Source organism: Labrus bergylta, chromosome 23 (assembly GCF_963930695.1).
Source record: "Labrus bergylta chromosome 23, fLabBer1.1, whole genome shotgun sequence".
NCBI lineage: Eukaryota > Metazoa > Chordata > Actinopteri > Labriformes > Labridae > Labrus > Labrus bergylta.
In genome coordinates, this window is record NC_089217.1 from 15,778,228 (window position 1) to 15,791,224 (window position 12,997).

Here is a 12,997-nt window from a genome sequence, read left to right on the forward strand (position 1 = left end):
CCAAATTTGACTCATAGATGGTTCTCTCTATAATGCAAATTTGTTTGTTTTTTTGGACTTTGTCTCTCTTTGTGTCTCTGTAATTTTCCGGGGTGTGCCGCTGACTGTCTTGGCCTGGTCTCGCCTTGGAAAAGAGTTTCTCAACCTCAATGGGACCAACCTGGTTAAATAAAGGTTAAGTAGAAAAATGTAATAATGAGGGCCTGCTGCCATCTGTTGTCTTTTCCTAATACTCTTTATTGTGAAGCACTTAGTGACGTCCGCTCTTGAAAGATGCTGAATAAATAAACTGGACTTACTGACTTCATGGTCTCATAAGACAAAGAAGGAGCTGGAGTATAAGAGAGCCTTATAGTCTGTCAAATATCCTACATAATGTTCACCTGTCTGCCTCTATAATGTATGAGACAACTAAAAGAGAATCCCTTTTTTGTAATAAAAAAAAGAAGATAGCTGCAGGAGTGAACATAGACTGTCACTTTTACTTCACATTTCTCACTGATTTTAAAGGAGGAATGTGCAACATGTGACACATTAATACAGCAGAAATCAAGTTTATCCTGTGTAAATGTCTCTCTGAGTCATGACTGTCTACAATGAGGGAGAAGCTCGAGTCTCGTTGGCTGTGTTGTTGTCAGTCATGTTCATGTTTTTAGATCACGATTAAACCGTGTCAGCTTACATGCAATATGAAGCTACATGCTAACTACAGTGCGCTAACATTAGCCTGCTAACACAACAACACAGGCCACAGGCAACTGCAGCTCGAGCAAAGGATGATTTTTTGTCTGCCGCTTGGGCTTATTGGTGCTTAAGTATGATGCTTTCCATTTGAGAACTCCTTTGAGCCAACGTGAGTAGAGGGTGGTTGGACGTGTGTCGCTGGAGGAGAGGCTTCAGTTTGGCAGAGGTGTCGCCAAACAGCAGTTCAGCCAGGACGTCTTTGTCAAGAAAAAAATACTTTATTGCAATTATTTATATTTGACAGTATGGTTCTGTTCTGGGACCTCAGGGAAGCAGCAAACCCAAACAGAGCGGGCACGACATTGAGCAGCATAAAAGGAGGAGCTGGGCTGGAGGGAGCAGCAAAGAGTAGGCAGGTTAGAGCAGTTTAAATAAGGTGGCATATATGTACTGGCCAATAGGATGCTTTGAAGCAAATCAGCTGACGAGGCTTGCGTGAGATCAGCTGTTACCCAAACTCTGGCACGATAACAGAGCTGGAGGAGAGCAGAGGTGTCTCCAAACAGCAGTTTGTTCTGGTGCTCAAGGGCGACCATCTACAGGATCAAGAAGTCGCACATTCTTCCTTAAAAGCATGTGGTGAAATGTGAGGTGTTTGCATTCTAATCAAGAAGCTCATTATCTTTCTAAACGATTAATTGATTTCTACTGGGAGAGAGAAATTGAGTCTCACATGCAACATTACATGTGGTCAAAGTGAGATCTTCTCAAGCTTTCATTGAGTTACTGAAACTTTGTAAGGTCTCTAAATACCTAGAGCGTAAAAGTGATGTCATTATTCTCTCTCTGAAATCAGTGATCACAAACACACAGGTTTTATTTACATGTTTTTGTTGTTGTTGTGAACATTCACTCTCGGTCACTTTGTAACAGGTATTAATTAACCGAAGGCCAGAGGCGATCTTCAAAAGAAAAAAAGTAAAGCAAGATGTGGCATCAAGAGTTACAGCATGTCAGGGGAAGTATAGGAAGCAGGCACACATAGGAGTACCAGTTGTTGTCTTTGATTTGAATGATGTTTGCAGAAGCTTGGTTGTTAAAAGTCGACCACAGAATGTGCATGAAGTGCTTTAGAGCAACCGCTCTAGCCTCAGGACCCCCCACCAACTCCTTCATAAGAAATCAGAACCCTAAATGTTTCATGTTTTTCAACCAATTAGAATTGTTTTTTGAAGAAATTGTGCAGTTTGGACGGTACAAAACATGTAACAGAGCAAAGAGATGAAACAAAACAAACATGTTTTAAACGTGATTTTGATGCTTTTTTTTTTTTTTTACCGAGGCACATTTTCGCGGCCCACTGAAAGCAACTCCACGACCCACTTTTGGGCCCCGACCCAATAGTTGAGAAGCACTGCTTTAGAGATGGCATATCTTTGAAAGACAATCAGTTTAAACACCATTATACATGAGGGTAGAACAAAATGATTTATACCAACTTGCAAAAATCTACAGAAATCTACAACAAAACGTGTTTATAACCTTGTTATTTGACCATCAGGGCGTGACTTAGTATCACAAAAAACCCAAAGCAGGCAGAAAACATCAGACAGATTTATGCTAACTTTGATGTAATTCAAGATAAATGTGATAAACCATCACAAAGTATGAACGATCAGAAGAAAACGTTCTTAAATATAAGTTTGACTGTGTTATATGAAGAAACCAGACGCCTGGTAGATTTGTGTTCACGGCTCTAAAAAGAAGCTGTTAACAACTTTCAGAGAGCTGCATTCAAGTGAAGTGAACATATTGGGCTCAGTTGAAGTTGGTGTTCATTAAACTCTGTGTGAAGCGAGTGTGTACCGGTTGCAATGTTGACTTGTAATCACTAGATGGTGCTGTAATCTTGCTTATCAGATTCCAGAGGTTCCGCGTTCAGCATGTCTGTCCATCACTGTGTGTGTGTGTGTGTGTGTGTGTGTGTGTGTGTGTGTGTGTGTGTGTGTGTGTGTGTGTGTGATTCCTGCCTGCCCTCTGCTTGCCCATGTATGTATATGAGTGTGTACCTCCGTCCTTCCAGTTAGGAGTCGACCAACTACAGCTGTGCTCACCGGAGAGGCTGTGGTATGTTTGGCTAGGAGTTGGTTAGCTTAGTTTACAAAGCGTTAGAGGAAGGGGAAGTACATTAAAAAACACGCTCACCCTCCGTCGTGTTTGTGGGGCCTGAATCCTCAACAAATCTAATCGACAATACTCCAGGACCGGGGCGCCGGTAGCCTAGTGGTTAGTGCGTGTGGAGGCTATAATCCTCCAGTAAAGTCTGGATTTAAATCTGACTTGTGGCTCTGGGATTTGTTACATATGATGGTTACACAGCAGCCTCTACAAAGTGTGTGAATGTGTAGGTGTGACCTGCAGTGTAAAAGTGCTTTGAGTAGTCAGAAGACTAGAAAAGCCCTTTACAAGCTAAAGGTCATTTACCATTTAGTGTCTCTTGATTTCTGCCTCTTTCAGGCATGTCCTATCTCTAAAATAAACAAATAAAGATATAAAAAGCCCACAAAAAAATAAAGATACAAGATAACGAGATAAAATAAATAAATATAAGACATTGAAGTAATAGTGTAAAGCTGTCTGGATTATTTTATACAAAATCTGAGGAGTGAAAATTCCAACTTTTTTATTGATATGAATTTAAGTGCTAGACTAAACCAAAAGTTGCTTTTCTAGCAGCTTCTTCTATCTGGAGTTCAGCCGTCTGTCTCCTCCTCCTTTTAGACGTCAGTCAATACTGAACAGAGCTGTCTTTCTCCTGGATGGTCATCATCTAACAGATGTCATTATTCTCTCTCTGAAATCAGTGATCACAAACACACAGGTTTTATTTACATGTTTTTGTTGTTGTTGTGAACATTCACTCTCGGTCACTTTGTAACAGGTATTAATTAACCGAAGGCCAGAGGCGATCTTCAAAAGAAAAAAAGTAAAGCAAGATGTGGCATTAAGAGTTACAGCATGTCAGGGGAAGTATAGGAAGCAGGCACACATAGGAGTACCAGTTGTTGTCTTTGATTTGAATGATGTTTGCAGAAGCTTGGTTGTTAAAAGTCGACCACAGAATGTGCATGAAGTGCTTTAGAGCAACCGCTCTAGCCTCAGGACCCCCCACCAACTCCTTCATAAGAAATCAGAACCCTAAATGTTTCATGTTTTTCAACCAATTAGAATTGTTTTTTGAAGAAATTGTGCAGTTTGGACGGTACAAAACATGTAACAGAGCAAAGAGATGAAACAAAACAAACATGTTTTAAACGTGATTTTGATGCTTTTTTTTTTTTTTTACCGAGGCACATTTTCGCGGCCCACTGAAAGCAACTCCACGACCCACTTTTGGGCCCCGACCCAATAGTTGAGAAGCACTGCTTTAGAGATGGCATATCTTTGAAAGACAATCAGTTTAAACACCATTATACATGAGGGTAGAACAAAATGATTTATACCAACTTGCAAAAATCTACAGAAATCTACAACAAAACGTGTTTATAACCTTGTTATTTGACCATCAGGGCGTGACTTAGTATCACAAAAAACCCAAAGCAGGCAGAAAACATCAGACAGATTTATGCTAACTTTGATGTAATTCAAGATAAATGTGATAAACCATCACAAAGTATGAACGATCAGAAGAAAACGTTCTTAAATATAAGTTTGACTGTGTTATATGAAGAAACCAGACGCCTGGTAGATTTGTGTTCACGGCTCTAAAAAGAAGCTGTTAACAACTTTCAGAGAGCTGCATTCAAGTGAAGTGAACATATTGGGCTCAGTTGAAGTTGGTGTTCATTAAACTCTGTGTGAAGCGAGTGTGTACCGGTTGCAATGTTGACTTGTAATCACTAGATGGTGCTGTAATCTTGCTTATCAGATTCCAGAGGTTCCGCGTTCAGCATGTCTGTCCATCACTGTGTGTGTGTGTGTGTGTGTGTGTGTGTGTGTGTGTGTGTGTGTGTGTGTGTGTGTGTGTGTGTGTGTGTGTGATTCCTGCCTGCCCTCTGCTTGCCCATGTATGTATATGAGTGTGTACGAGTGAACGGGGTCTCTCATCTCAGGAGGAAGAAGCAACATTTGTTTTCACAGAGATCATATTTAAACAGAGACAGGTCAGCGAGGTGCCTTTTTCTCTTTGATGCAAGTAGGTCAGCTCTCCCGCTGGGAACTTCAGAAACCAAGCCATACAGACAAAGTTATGTGATGAAGGTCATGTTAGTGGGTCAGGAGGCGTCAGGGAAGTCTGTCAGTCAGTTTTTCATCCTTTCTGAATGTTTGCCCTACTCCATCATCGAAACATTAATAACTTTTATAACTATGTTTCCAGAAAACCGTTTGATGTGTGGATATTTAGTTTTCTTGTTCATGGCGTTATTGGACTTATGGTTGACATATTCCCTGCCAACACCTGTTGAACATGTATTTTTATCGTATAATGTATTATGAGTATGAATGACCACAATCTTTATTCCTGCTCCCATCTAGAGGAGACAGGCAACAAGTCATTTGAGTATTTCTTTTTGTGTTTTTCCTTTGAGGAATAGTTTGACATGCAGCAAAATACGCTTACTTAGGAGTTTAATAAGGAGACTGGTAAATGGACTAGTACAGTACTGTATAGCGCTTTTACATCTACACGTTCACACACTGATTGTAGAGGCTGCTGTGTAAAATGACCATCAGAAGTAACTAATCCCATTGATACACAGCCGCCGAAGCAGCGGGAGAAACTTTGGGTTAAGTGTCTTGTCCAAGGACACATCGGACATGTGGGGATCGAACCTCCGTCCTTCCAGTTAGGAGTCGACCAACTACAGCTGTGCTCACCGGAGAGGCTGTGGTATGTTTGGCTAGGAGTTGGTTAGCTTAGTTTACAAAGCGTTAGAGGAAGGGGAAGTACATTAAAAAACACGCTCACCCTCCGTCGTGTTTGTGGGGCCTGAATCCTCAACAAATCTAATCGACAATACTCCAGGACCGGGGCGCCGGTAGCCTAGTGGTTAGTGCGTGTGGAGGCTATAATCCTCCAGTAAAGTCTGGATTTAAATCTGACTTGTGGCTCTGGGATTTGTTACATATGATGGTTACACAGCAGCCTCTACAAAGTGTGTGAATGTGTAGGTGTGACCTGCAGTGTAAAAGTGCTTTGAGTAGTCAGAAGACTAGAAAAGCCCTTTACAAGCTAAAGGTCATTTACCATTTAGTGTCTCTTGATTTCTGCCTCTTTCAGGCATGTCCTATCTCTAAAATAAACAAATAAAGATATAAAAAGCCCACAAAAAAATAAAGATACAAGATAACGAGATAAAATAAATAAATATAAGACATTGAAGTAATAGTGTAAAGCTGTCTGGATTATTTTATACAAAATCTGAGGAGTGAAAATTCCAACTTTTTTATTGATATGAATTTAAGTGCTAGACTAAACCAAAAGTTGCTTTTCTAGCAGCTTCTTCTAGCTGGAGTTCAGCCGTCTGTCTCCTCCTCCTTTTAGACGTCAGTCAATACTGAACAGAGCTGTCTTTCTCCTGGATGGTCATCATCTAACATATTACAATATATTGGGTATCAAAAGGACTCAAGCCTTTTGTCAAAATGTGAAACAATTCTTTTAGGTGGAGATCAGAAATGAAACATGGCAGCACAAAGATTTTAAACACAGTTCTCAGGGTCACAGCATGACTCGGCAAAATTAGACAAACAATTAGAAAACCACTCTCTTGCTTTGATTTATTGCTCCTCTCATTTTCACAAAAAAAAAAAAGCAGCCGTACGAAGCCAAATCCATCTCCTGTACAGTGTTGATATAAACCGGCGCTCGTGACGGTTTTCTCACAGTCTATGGAATGAAAACATTTGTTCCACGCTGGTCTCTAAATGTAGGATGCAGACTATAAAACGGGCTATTGTGCTCCTTTATGTCTCTCTGATGAGATGTAGTAAGACTTCCTGTGGAGGCGGTGAAACACAGATGCTGCTGCTGCCTCTACTCTCCATTATAAAACATGTGGAAAAAAAATGTTCTTCATATCAGAACATTGTAGAAAAACATCTCTTTTTATTGACTCCTGAAACCATGTTAATACTGTACGCGCCTGCTACACAGTACAGTATGTTTCGCATCACAAACTTCCCAACCAAGTGATGATGAACCATGATGAACCGTTGACTATTGTTTGAGCGACGGCCAACTTTCTGTCTCTTTTCCTCCTCTGGTCCCCCCGTGCTTCCTGTCCTTCCTGTCAGGCCGCCATAGAGAAGTTGACCTGGAAAGATCGTCTTCCTGGATACTGCATCAATGTTTCCTCTATCCTCTTTATGGTGAGTACATCAAAATCAGGTCAATGCTCCGGTTGGGTCCAGTTGGGATCATACATTTACAATTCATGTGTGGATAAATAAACATATGAGGCAGCTAATGTGCATGAATGAGTAAATATCTGACCTCCATTAATGTATTAATGAAATATTAACACTACTGTCTTTGCTGCATTACACTGACATGGTTAAGTAATGGTTGGAATATGTCTTATCTTTCATTTTCTGTTCCCAGTTCGGCTTGACGTTTTCAGCTGTTCTCGGCGTCATCATCTACCGCATCACAGTGTCAGCCCTGATGGCAATGAGCCCCGACCCCGAGACCAAGTCCAATGTCCGAGTGACGGTGACAGCCACCGCAGTCATCATCAACCTCGTGGTGATTCTGATCCTGGACGAAATCTACGGAGCCGTAGCTCTATGGCTGACTGAGCTTGGTACATAGAAACACGGCGTCTTACAATGTTGTGGCTTTGATATCGAATGCAGGAAAACTTCTAGAACGGGAAAAAACTGAGAAGACAAATAGGCTGAACAAAGACGAGTGACTTTCTGGACAGGCATTCTTTGAAACATTAAGAGAAATGCTTTCTGACTTAGTAGAGGCATATTTGTTTACTTTTTTAAATTGAAGGATGAGAATAACAATACTGATCTTGTGTTGGTTAGAACCACTGACGGGTGAATGGAAGATACAAGTGTTGATTTAGTGAAGTTAGAGGAGGTGGTGCCCAGATTGTTTTCAGCCATTGAACTAAGCAATACTTGCTGTTTCACCTGATTTCAGAGTTTTGGCTACAGATAAGATGAGCTGACATCTTGTGGCTTTGGAAACAAACTTTCTTATATGTAAAAACAACAGCACCTTGCAGAACAATATATAGAACTTTCACTTTTATAAGAAAATATTTCATGAGATATACAGCAATAAAAATTAAATATGCACACAGCCTTACTAGATAAAACATGTGCACATTACTAAAAACATAACCCAAACATGCATTCATTTATTTAAGGTTAGGTTGAAACATGGCAGACATGATTGAGCTTATTCACATTTTTAGATCAACATTTGTTCTGAAAACAAATCTTAAATTAAAGGTCACATATTCTCCTCCTCTTCAGTCAGTGTAAATAAGTCTCAGAGCTCCCCAAAACATGTCTGTGAAGTTTCTGATCCTGTATTTGATCATGTCTATAAACCCCTCTATTTCAGCCCTGCTCAGAACAGGCTGTTTCTGTGTCTGTACCTTTAAATGTAAATGAGCTGTGTCTGACCACGCCCCCTCTCTGGAAGGGCTTGGATGGGTTGCCATGTCCATGTCCTATTGTTTATGGTGAGAAGGCAGACTCAGAGGGCAGAACAAACACCTAGCTGTGGGAGTGTCACCCACCTGGGGGAGGGGTTACTGCCCTTTGTGATGTCATAAACAGAAAATCTCCAAACGGCCTGTTTGAGCACACATTTTCTGAAAAGTGGAGCAGGCAGAAGACGGAGAGGATGGACTTTAGCCATCATTGGGGGGTTTGTAGACAGACTAGAGACACATGTTAGAGTTAGAGAAACATGGGGAAGAGGATTTTGTGTAATATGTGACCTTTAAATCTCCAACTGTTTATGATTATGATATAAGAGACTCAGCTTACTTTTTCTCTTTGACTTATTTAAATCATACTTTTAACATATTATTCACATTTATTATCACTTTAAAATGACCTAAAGCATTTTTCTGCCTATTTTTGTGAGCATTCAATCCTGACGTAGTTTTCAAATTCCTCCACCTGCACTCAAATGTTCCTCAAAACAGCATTCCTGCAATAACTCAGATGTTACCGATTTACTTTAAGAAATCAAGTTTATCCGTCCAGCCTGTTTTTTGCTCTCTCATTCTTACTAATTAAACTGTTTGTGATGATGACACATATCTAAACCGCTAACAGAAACATGCCACCTCTCTCCACCTCGTGATCACAGTCGACATGGTCAGACGTTATTATTCTGCCTCTCTGAGTGTGTGAGAGCCAGGAGAGAGTCAGTCTGCCTCTTTGTGGACCGTTTGATGAAACTTTGATGTTTTCATGCTCCAGTCGTCCCATCAGTCGTCCTTGGAGGTTTCAAACACATTAACATTCATATTCAAAACCGCAGAAAAACAGAAGAACAAGAATGAAAAGGAAAAAAAAAAGTGAGAAAAGAGGAAGGAGAGAGTGAGGCTGTGCCATGTGAGAGGGGCGTTTTAACCTACTTCCAGCACACTGATCATGCTCTAATTCCAGTTCAACAGTCAGACCGACTGAAACACCATTTTTTTTTTTCTTTTACAACATAATGATACAACATAATCAAACCCTATATCCTGCACATTCATGACATTTCCCCCCCAGCATGTTCACTTTTTTGTCTTGAAGTGTTTTTAGTTAAGTCTCCAAAAACAATCCCATGCTTTTCTGACATTGACTCCCTCTCCCTGATTTTACAGAGATTCCTAAAACTGAGACCAACTTTGAGGAGCGCCTTATCCTGAAAGCCTTCCTGCTCAAGTTCGTGAACGCATACGCACCCATCTTTTACGTGGCTTTCTTTAAGGGACGGTAAGAGCAGCACACGCAAACAGCCGCGTTTAAAAGCATTATTTGTGACAATATATTTCAAACTTTATTTGTCCCCCGAAGGGCGATTATTTTCACAGCAAGGCATCACAGGACAGAAAATAGACATAAGACAAAATACATTTAAGAAGCTAACACGGTGAAATGTAAGAGACTCTGAATACAGCAGCATTCGATCAACAGCAGTGATCTATGATTGAGGATCTGAGCAGCTTCCATTAGAAAAAAGTGCTGAGTCAACATAAAAAGGGTCACTGGTAAATATTTATCACTGGTAATACAATTCCAAAATTCACATTCCAACACGGTCAAAACATACCAAACCAAAACCACAATGTTTTTCATGCTACACAATTTGTATTTAAATTGCTGAATTGTGAGGGTTTGTTTTGTTGCCATAGTGCAAGAAAAAGGAAAAATCTCAAAATTTGGACATTTGTTGTTTCTTTAAACAGCAGCAGTGCATTAATTAACAAGACTCTGTTTAGTTCATGTGATCATCCTGGCTTTCTCACCTTGATACTGACAATCTACGGCAGTTCCCGGAAGTTACAGGCAGTTATCGGTGTCGACTGTAAAGTCCTGTGAAAAGATGTTAACTTGAGCTTCCACAGCAAATTACAATGACAACACAAGTGTTTTCTTTTTCTTTAAGAGACGAATGGCTGCCTGTTGAATCCTTAAGAACCCGTACAGTCTTAACCCAGGCTTCTTGTTTTTCTCAGGTTTGCCGGTCGACCAGGAAATTACGTTTATGTTTTCAACGACTATCGGATGGAAGAGGTTCGTTTTACAACGTTTCATACTCGTGTTTTTATTTGGTTGATGATGAATGAAGTGTATAAAAAAGGAGTGTGTGTCTCCCTCAGTGTGCTCCAGGAGGCTGCCTCATTGAGTTGTGCATTCAGCTCAGCATCATCATGCTGGGGAAGCAGCTGATCCAGAACAACATCTTTGAGATCGGCATCCCGTAAGTAGACTATTTTATTTTTTTCTTGGTATGAAGTGTCAAGATTTTGGATGCAGAAGAGCAAGTTACACAGTTGTCTAATTAAGTAAAAGAAGGGGGGATGTTTCATATACCGTCTGAAGCGCCATTGACTTGCATTACCGATAAAATAAAAAAGCAAACCAAAAAAAGGGATGAAGATTCTCCTGACATTCTTTTTCTGATTCCATTAAAAACTGTATTTTAAAGTTGTTTCCTTGTTGTCATGGGAACAGTCTTGACAAAGCAGGAATTTTTCACTTTTTTTCACAAATCTACATCATGATGTCGTTATTCTCTGAACCCTTTTTGATCCAGTCGTTGGTAATAAAAACACAGCTTTATCTGTTTAGCTGAGCCTAACCTAGACAAAGTGTGCACTGGCCAAACTTGCCGTAGCTGGAAGCAACAATAAAATCCAGTTTCTGGGGGGGAAGGCTGTGGACTGAAATGACTTGTGTGTTGAGGCTGTGAAAGGAGACACGATGGTGTCCAAACGATCCTGTGCTCTATTTGTTGCAAAAAGAAAGCTCAAGTTGGAAATTGACTTTGCTCTTGGTCTGAACACAGCGAAACCAAGCAGCAACCTCCCGTGATGAAAAATTACGCCAATGTGGAAGTGCCCACGAGTGTCCACTTGAGGCTGAATACAAAACCCAAGGAATCCCCATTAGGTCGTGGAATCAATATGAATGTACAAAGACGTGATGACGGTTGATCTTAGTCACAGCACTTCTGTGAAAAAGCAGCCTGAAAAGGGGCTCGAGACTACCTCCATGGTTTCTAGTCTACAAGCTAAACGCACAATAGCTGACGCACAAGCTTACTCACAGGCTCTCACAACATTCCCTCTCCCCTTTTTGTAACATTCCTCCCGTGTCTGTACAGTGGCAACTCATCTTGTGCAACAGCTCCACTTTTACATGCAAATCCCAAAGGTCAGAGGTCGAGCTCTGTTTCTAACAACTGTCACACAACAGAGGCGCTTCACCTGATTGCAGGTCAAAACTCTCACTGCTGCTGTGAGCACGGCTTGACCCCTCCCGAGCTGTCTAGTGTCTCTCATCAAGCTGCAGCGCTTTCTGCAGGATGTCCTGAGGGATCAGCGAAAAAAGCCTCACATCATCTACATACCTCCATCTCATCTGCTTCACATTCATCCACTAAAAAGCTTCGACACCTGAGAGCCCAACCATTAAATCCAAAGTCCTATACTGCGGGCCAGAGAAGTTTTATGAGGAATTCCTGGAGCTGCTGAGTGAAGGCAAAATCTTGGAACTTTTAATAGGTTTTAAAATATGCTGTCTGATCCTAAAGGCTCCCCAGAGGTTTGAGAGATTGATATGGTCACATGACCTGATATGTCTTAACACAGAGTTTTGTTAGCAAGACAAAGTGGGTTTATACACATTTTTAAATAATGATGCATTTGAGGTAAATCCTTTAGACTGTTAACTTACATAAACGCTCCCGGGCGCTGCTTGAATCCCTCAGAGGACTGAGGTTGAATGTGTCAATGTCTGTGGAGGCTTCACTGCAGCGTCATTCTGAGCTCCTGCACGGGTGACTGGCACACACACACACACCATCCCGGCCCTTTTGGATTATTAAAGAAGGGTGTGTTTTAGCTCAGATTCAGAGGAGTCCTCAGGACAGGAGAGTCCTGTCAACTCATTGTGACGTAGTGAGGTTTGAGATGGGAACTTCAAAGCGTGCAGACCTAGAAATGGGTCACCAGTTTGTGTGTATACAAGAGATTATATATTTCTACCCAGGGTGCCACAGAGGGAGACATAGAGACACTGCATGAGGTGAAAAGAGTAGGTGCTGTGGGAGGATGATGTAATTAATCACTGCAAAACTGCTACTAGCTATATTTTTTTACTTCTAGTCTTTTTCTTTTGCAAATAAATAAACAGTTGTATACTTAAGGCAGTAGTGTCCAAGGGGGTCAGAAGTGTCATATCTGTACAGACACAAAAACACAAACAACATTTGATCAGAAGTGCATCGTGATCGATTTCTTCCAATCAAGAAAAGAATACTCCTCAATACTCCTCAACTCCACACATTATTTATTGATGTAGTAAGTGTTTTCACCTCTAGGGGGCATGACAATACTGAAACAGATGAATAAAAACACATCCAAGAGGTGCTTCAAAATGAAAACAGTTATGTGTTTCCCTCTTTCATACATCAGGTATCCACCAGCTGCACCCTTAGTGTCTTATTTGGAGTAATCACCCTTTAAAACACCAGATCTTGTAAAAACATCTAGGCCTTGTCAGATGTTCAGTTTAAGACAAACAGCTAACTAGCACATAAACAAAAATGTCAATCAAATGC

The 12,997-nt window shown here is 40.8% G+C and overlaps 1 protein-coding gene across 4 annotated transcripts in view; it reads left to right on the top strand.

Annotated features, from left to right (window-relative positions):
* The window catches only part of ano2b (anoctamin 2b), a 90,432-nt gene that overhangs the window by 47,636 nt on the left and 29,799 nt on the right, over positions 1-12,997 (top strand). For all 4 annotated transcript variants that reach the window (XM_065951423.1, XM_065951424.1, XM_065951425.1 and 1 more), the window contains 5 exons: positions 6,982-7,056; positions 7,289-7,490; positions 9,534-9,645; positions 10,389-10,446; positions 10,533-10,633. In XM_065951423.1, coding sequence (XP_065807495.1) covers positions 6,982-7,056; positions 7,289-7,490; positions 9,534-9,645; positions 10,389-10,446; positions 10,533-10,633 — 548 coding nt within the window. The remainder of the gene's footprint in view (positions 1-6,981; positions 7,057-7,288; positions 7,491-9,533; positions 9,646-10,388; positions 10,447-10,532; positions 10,634-12,997) is intronic.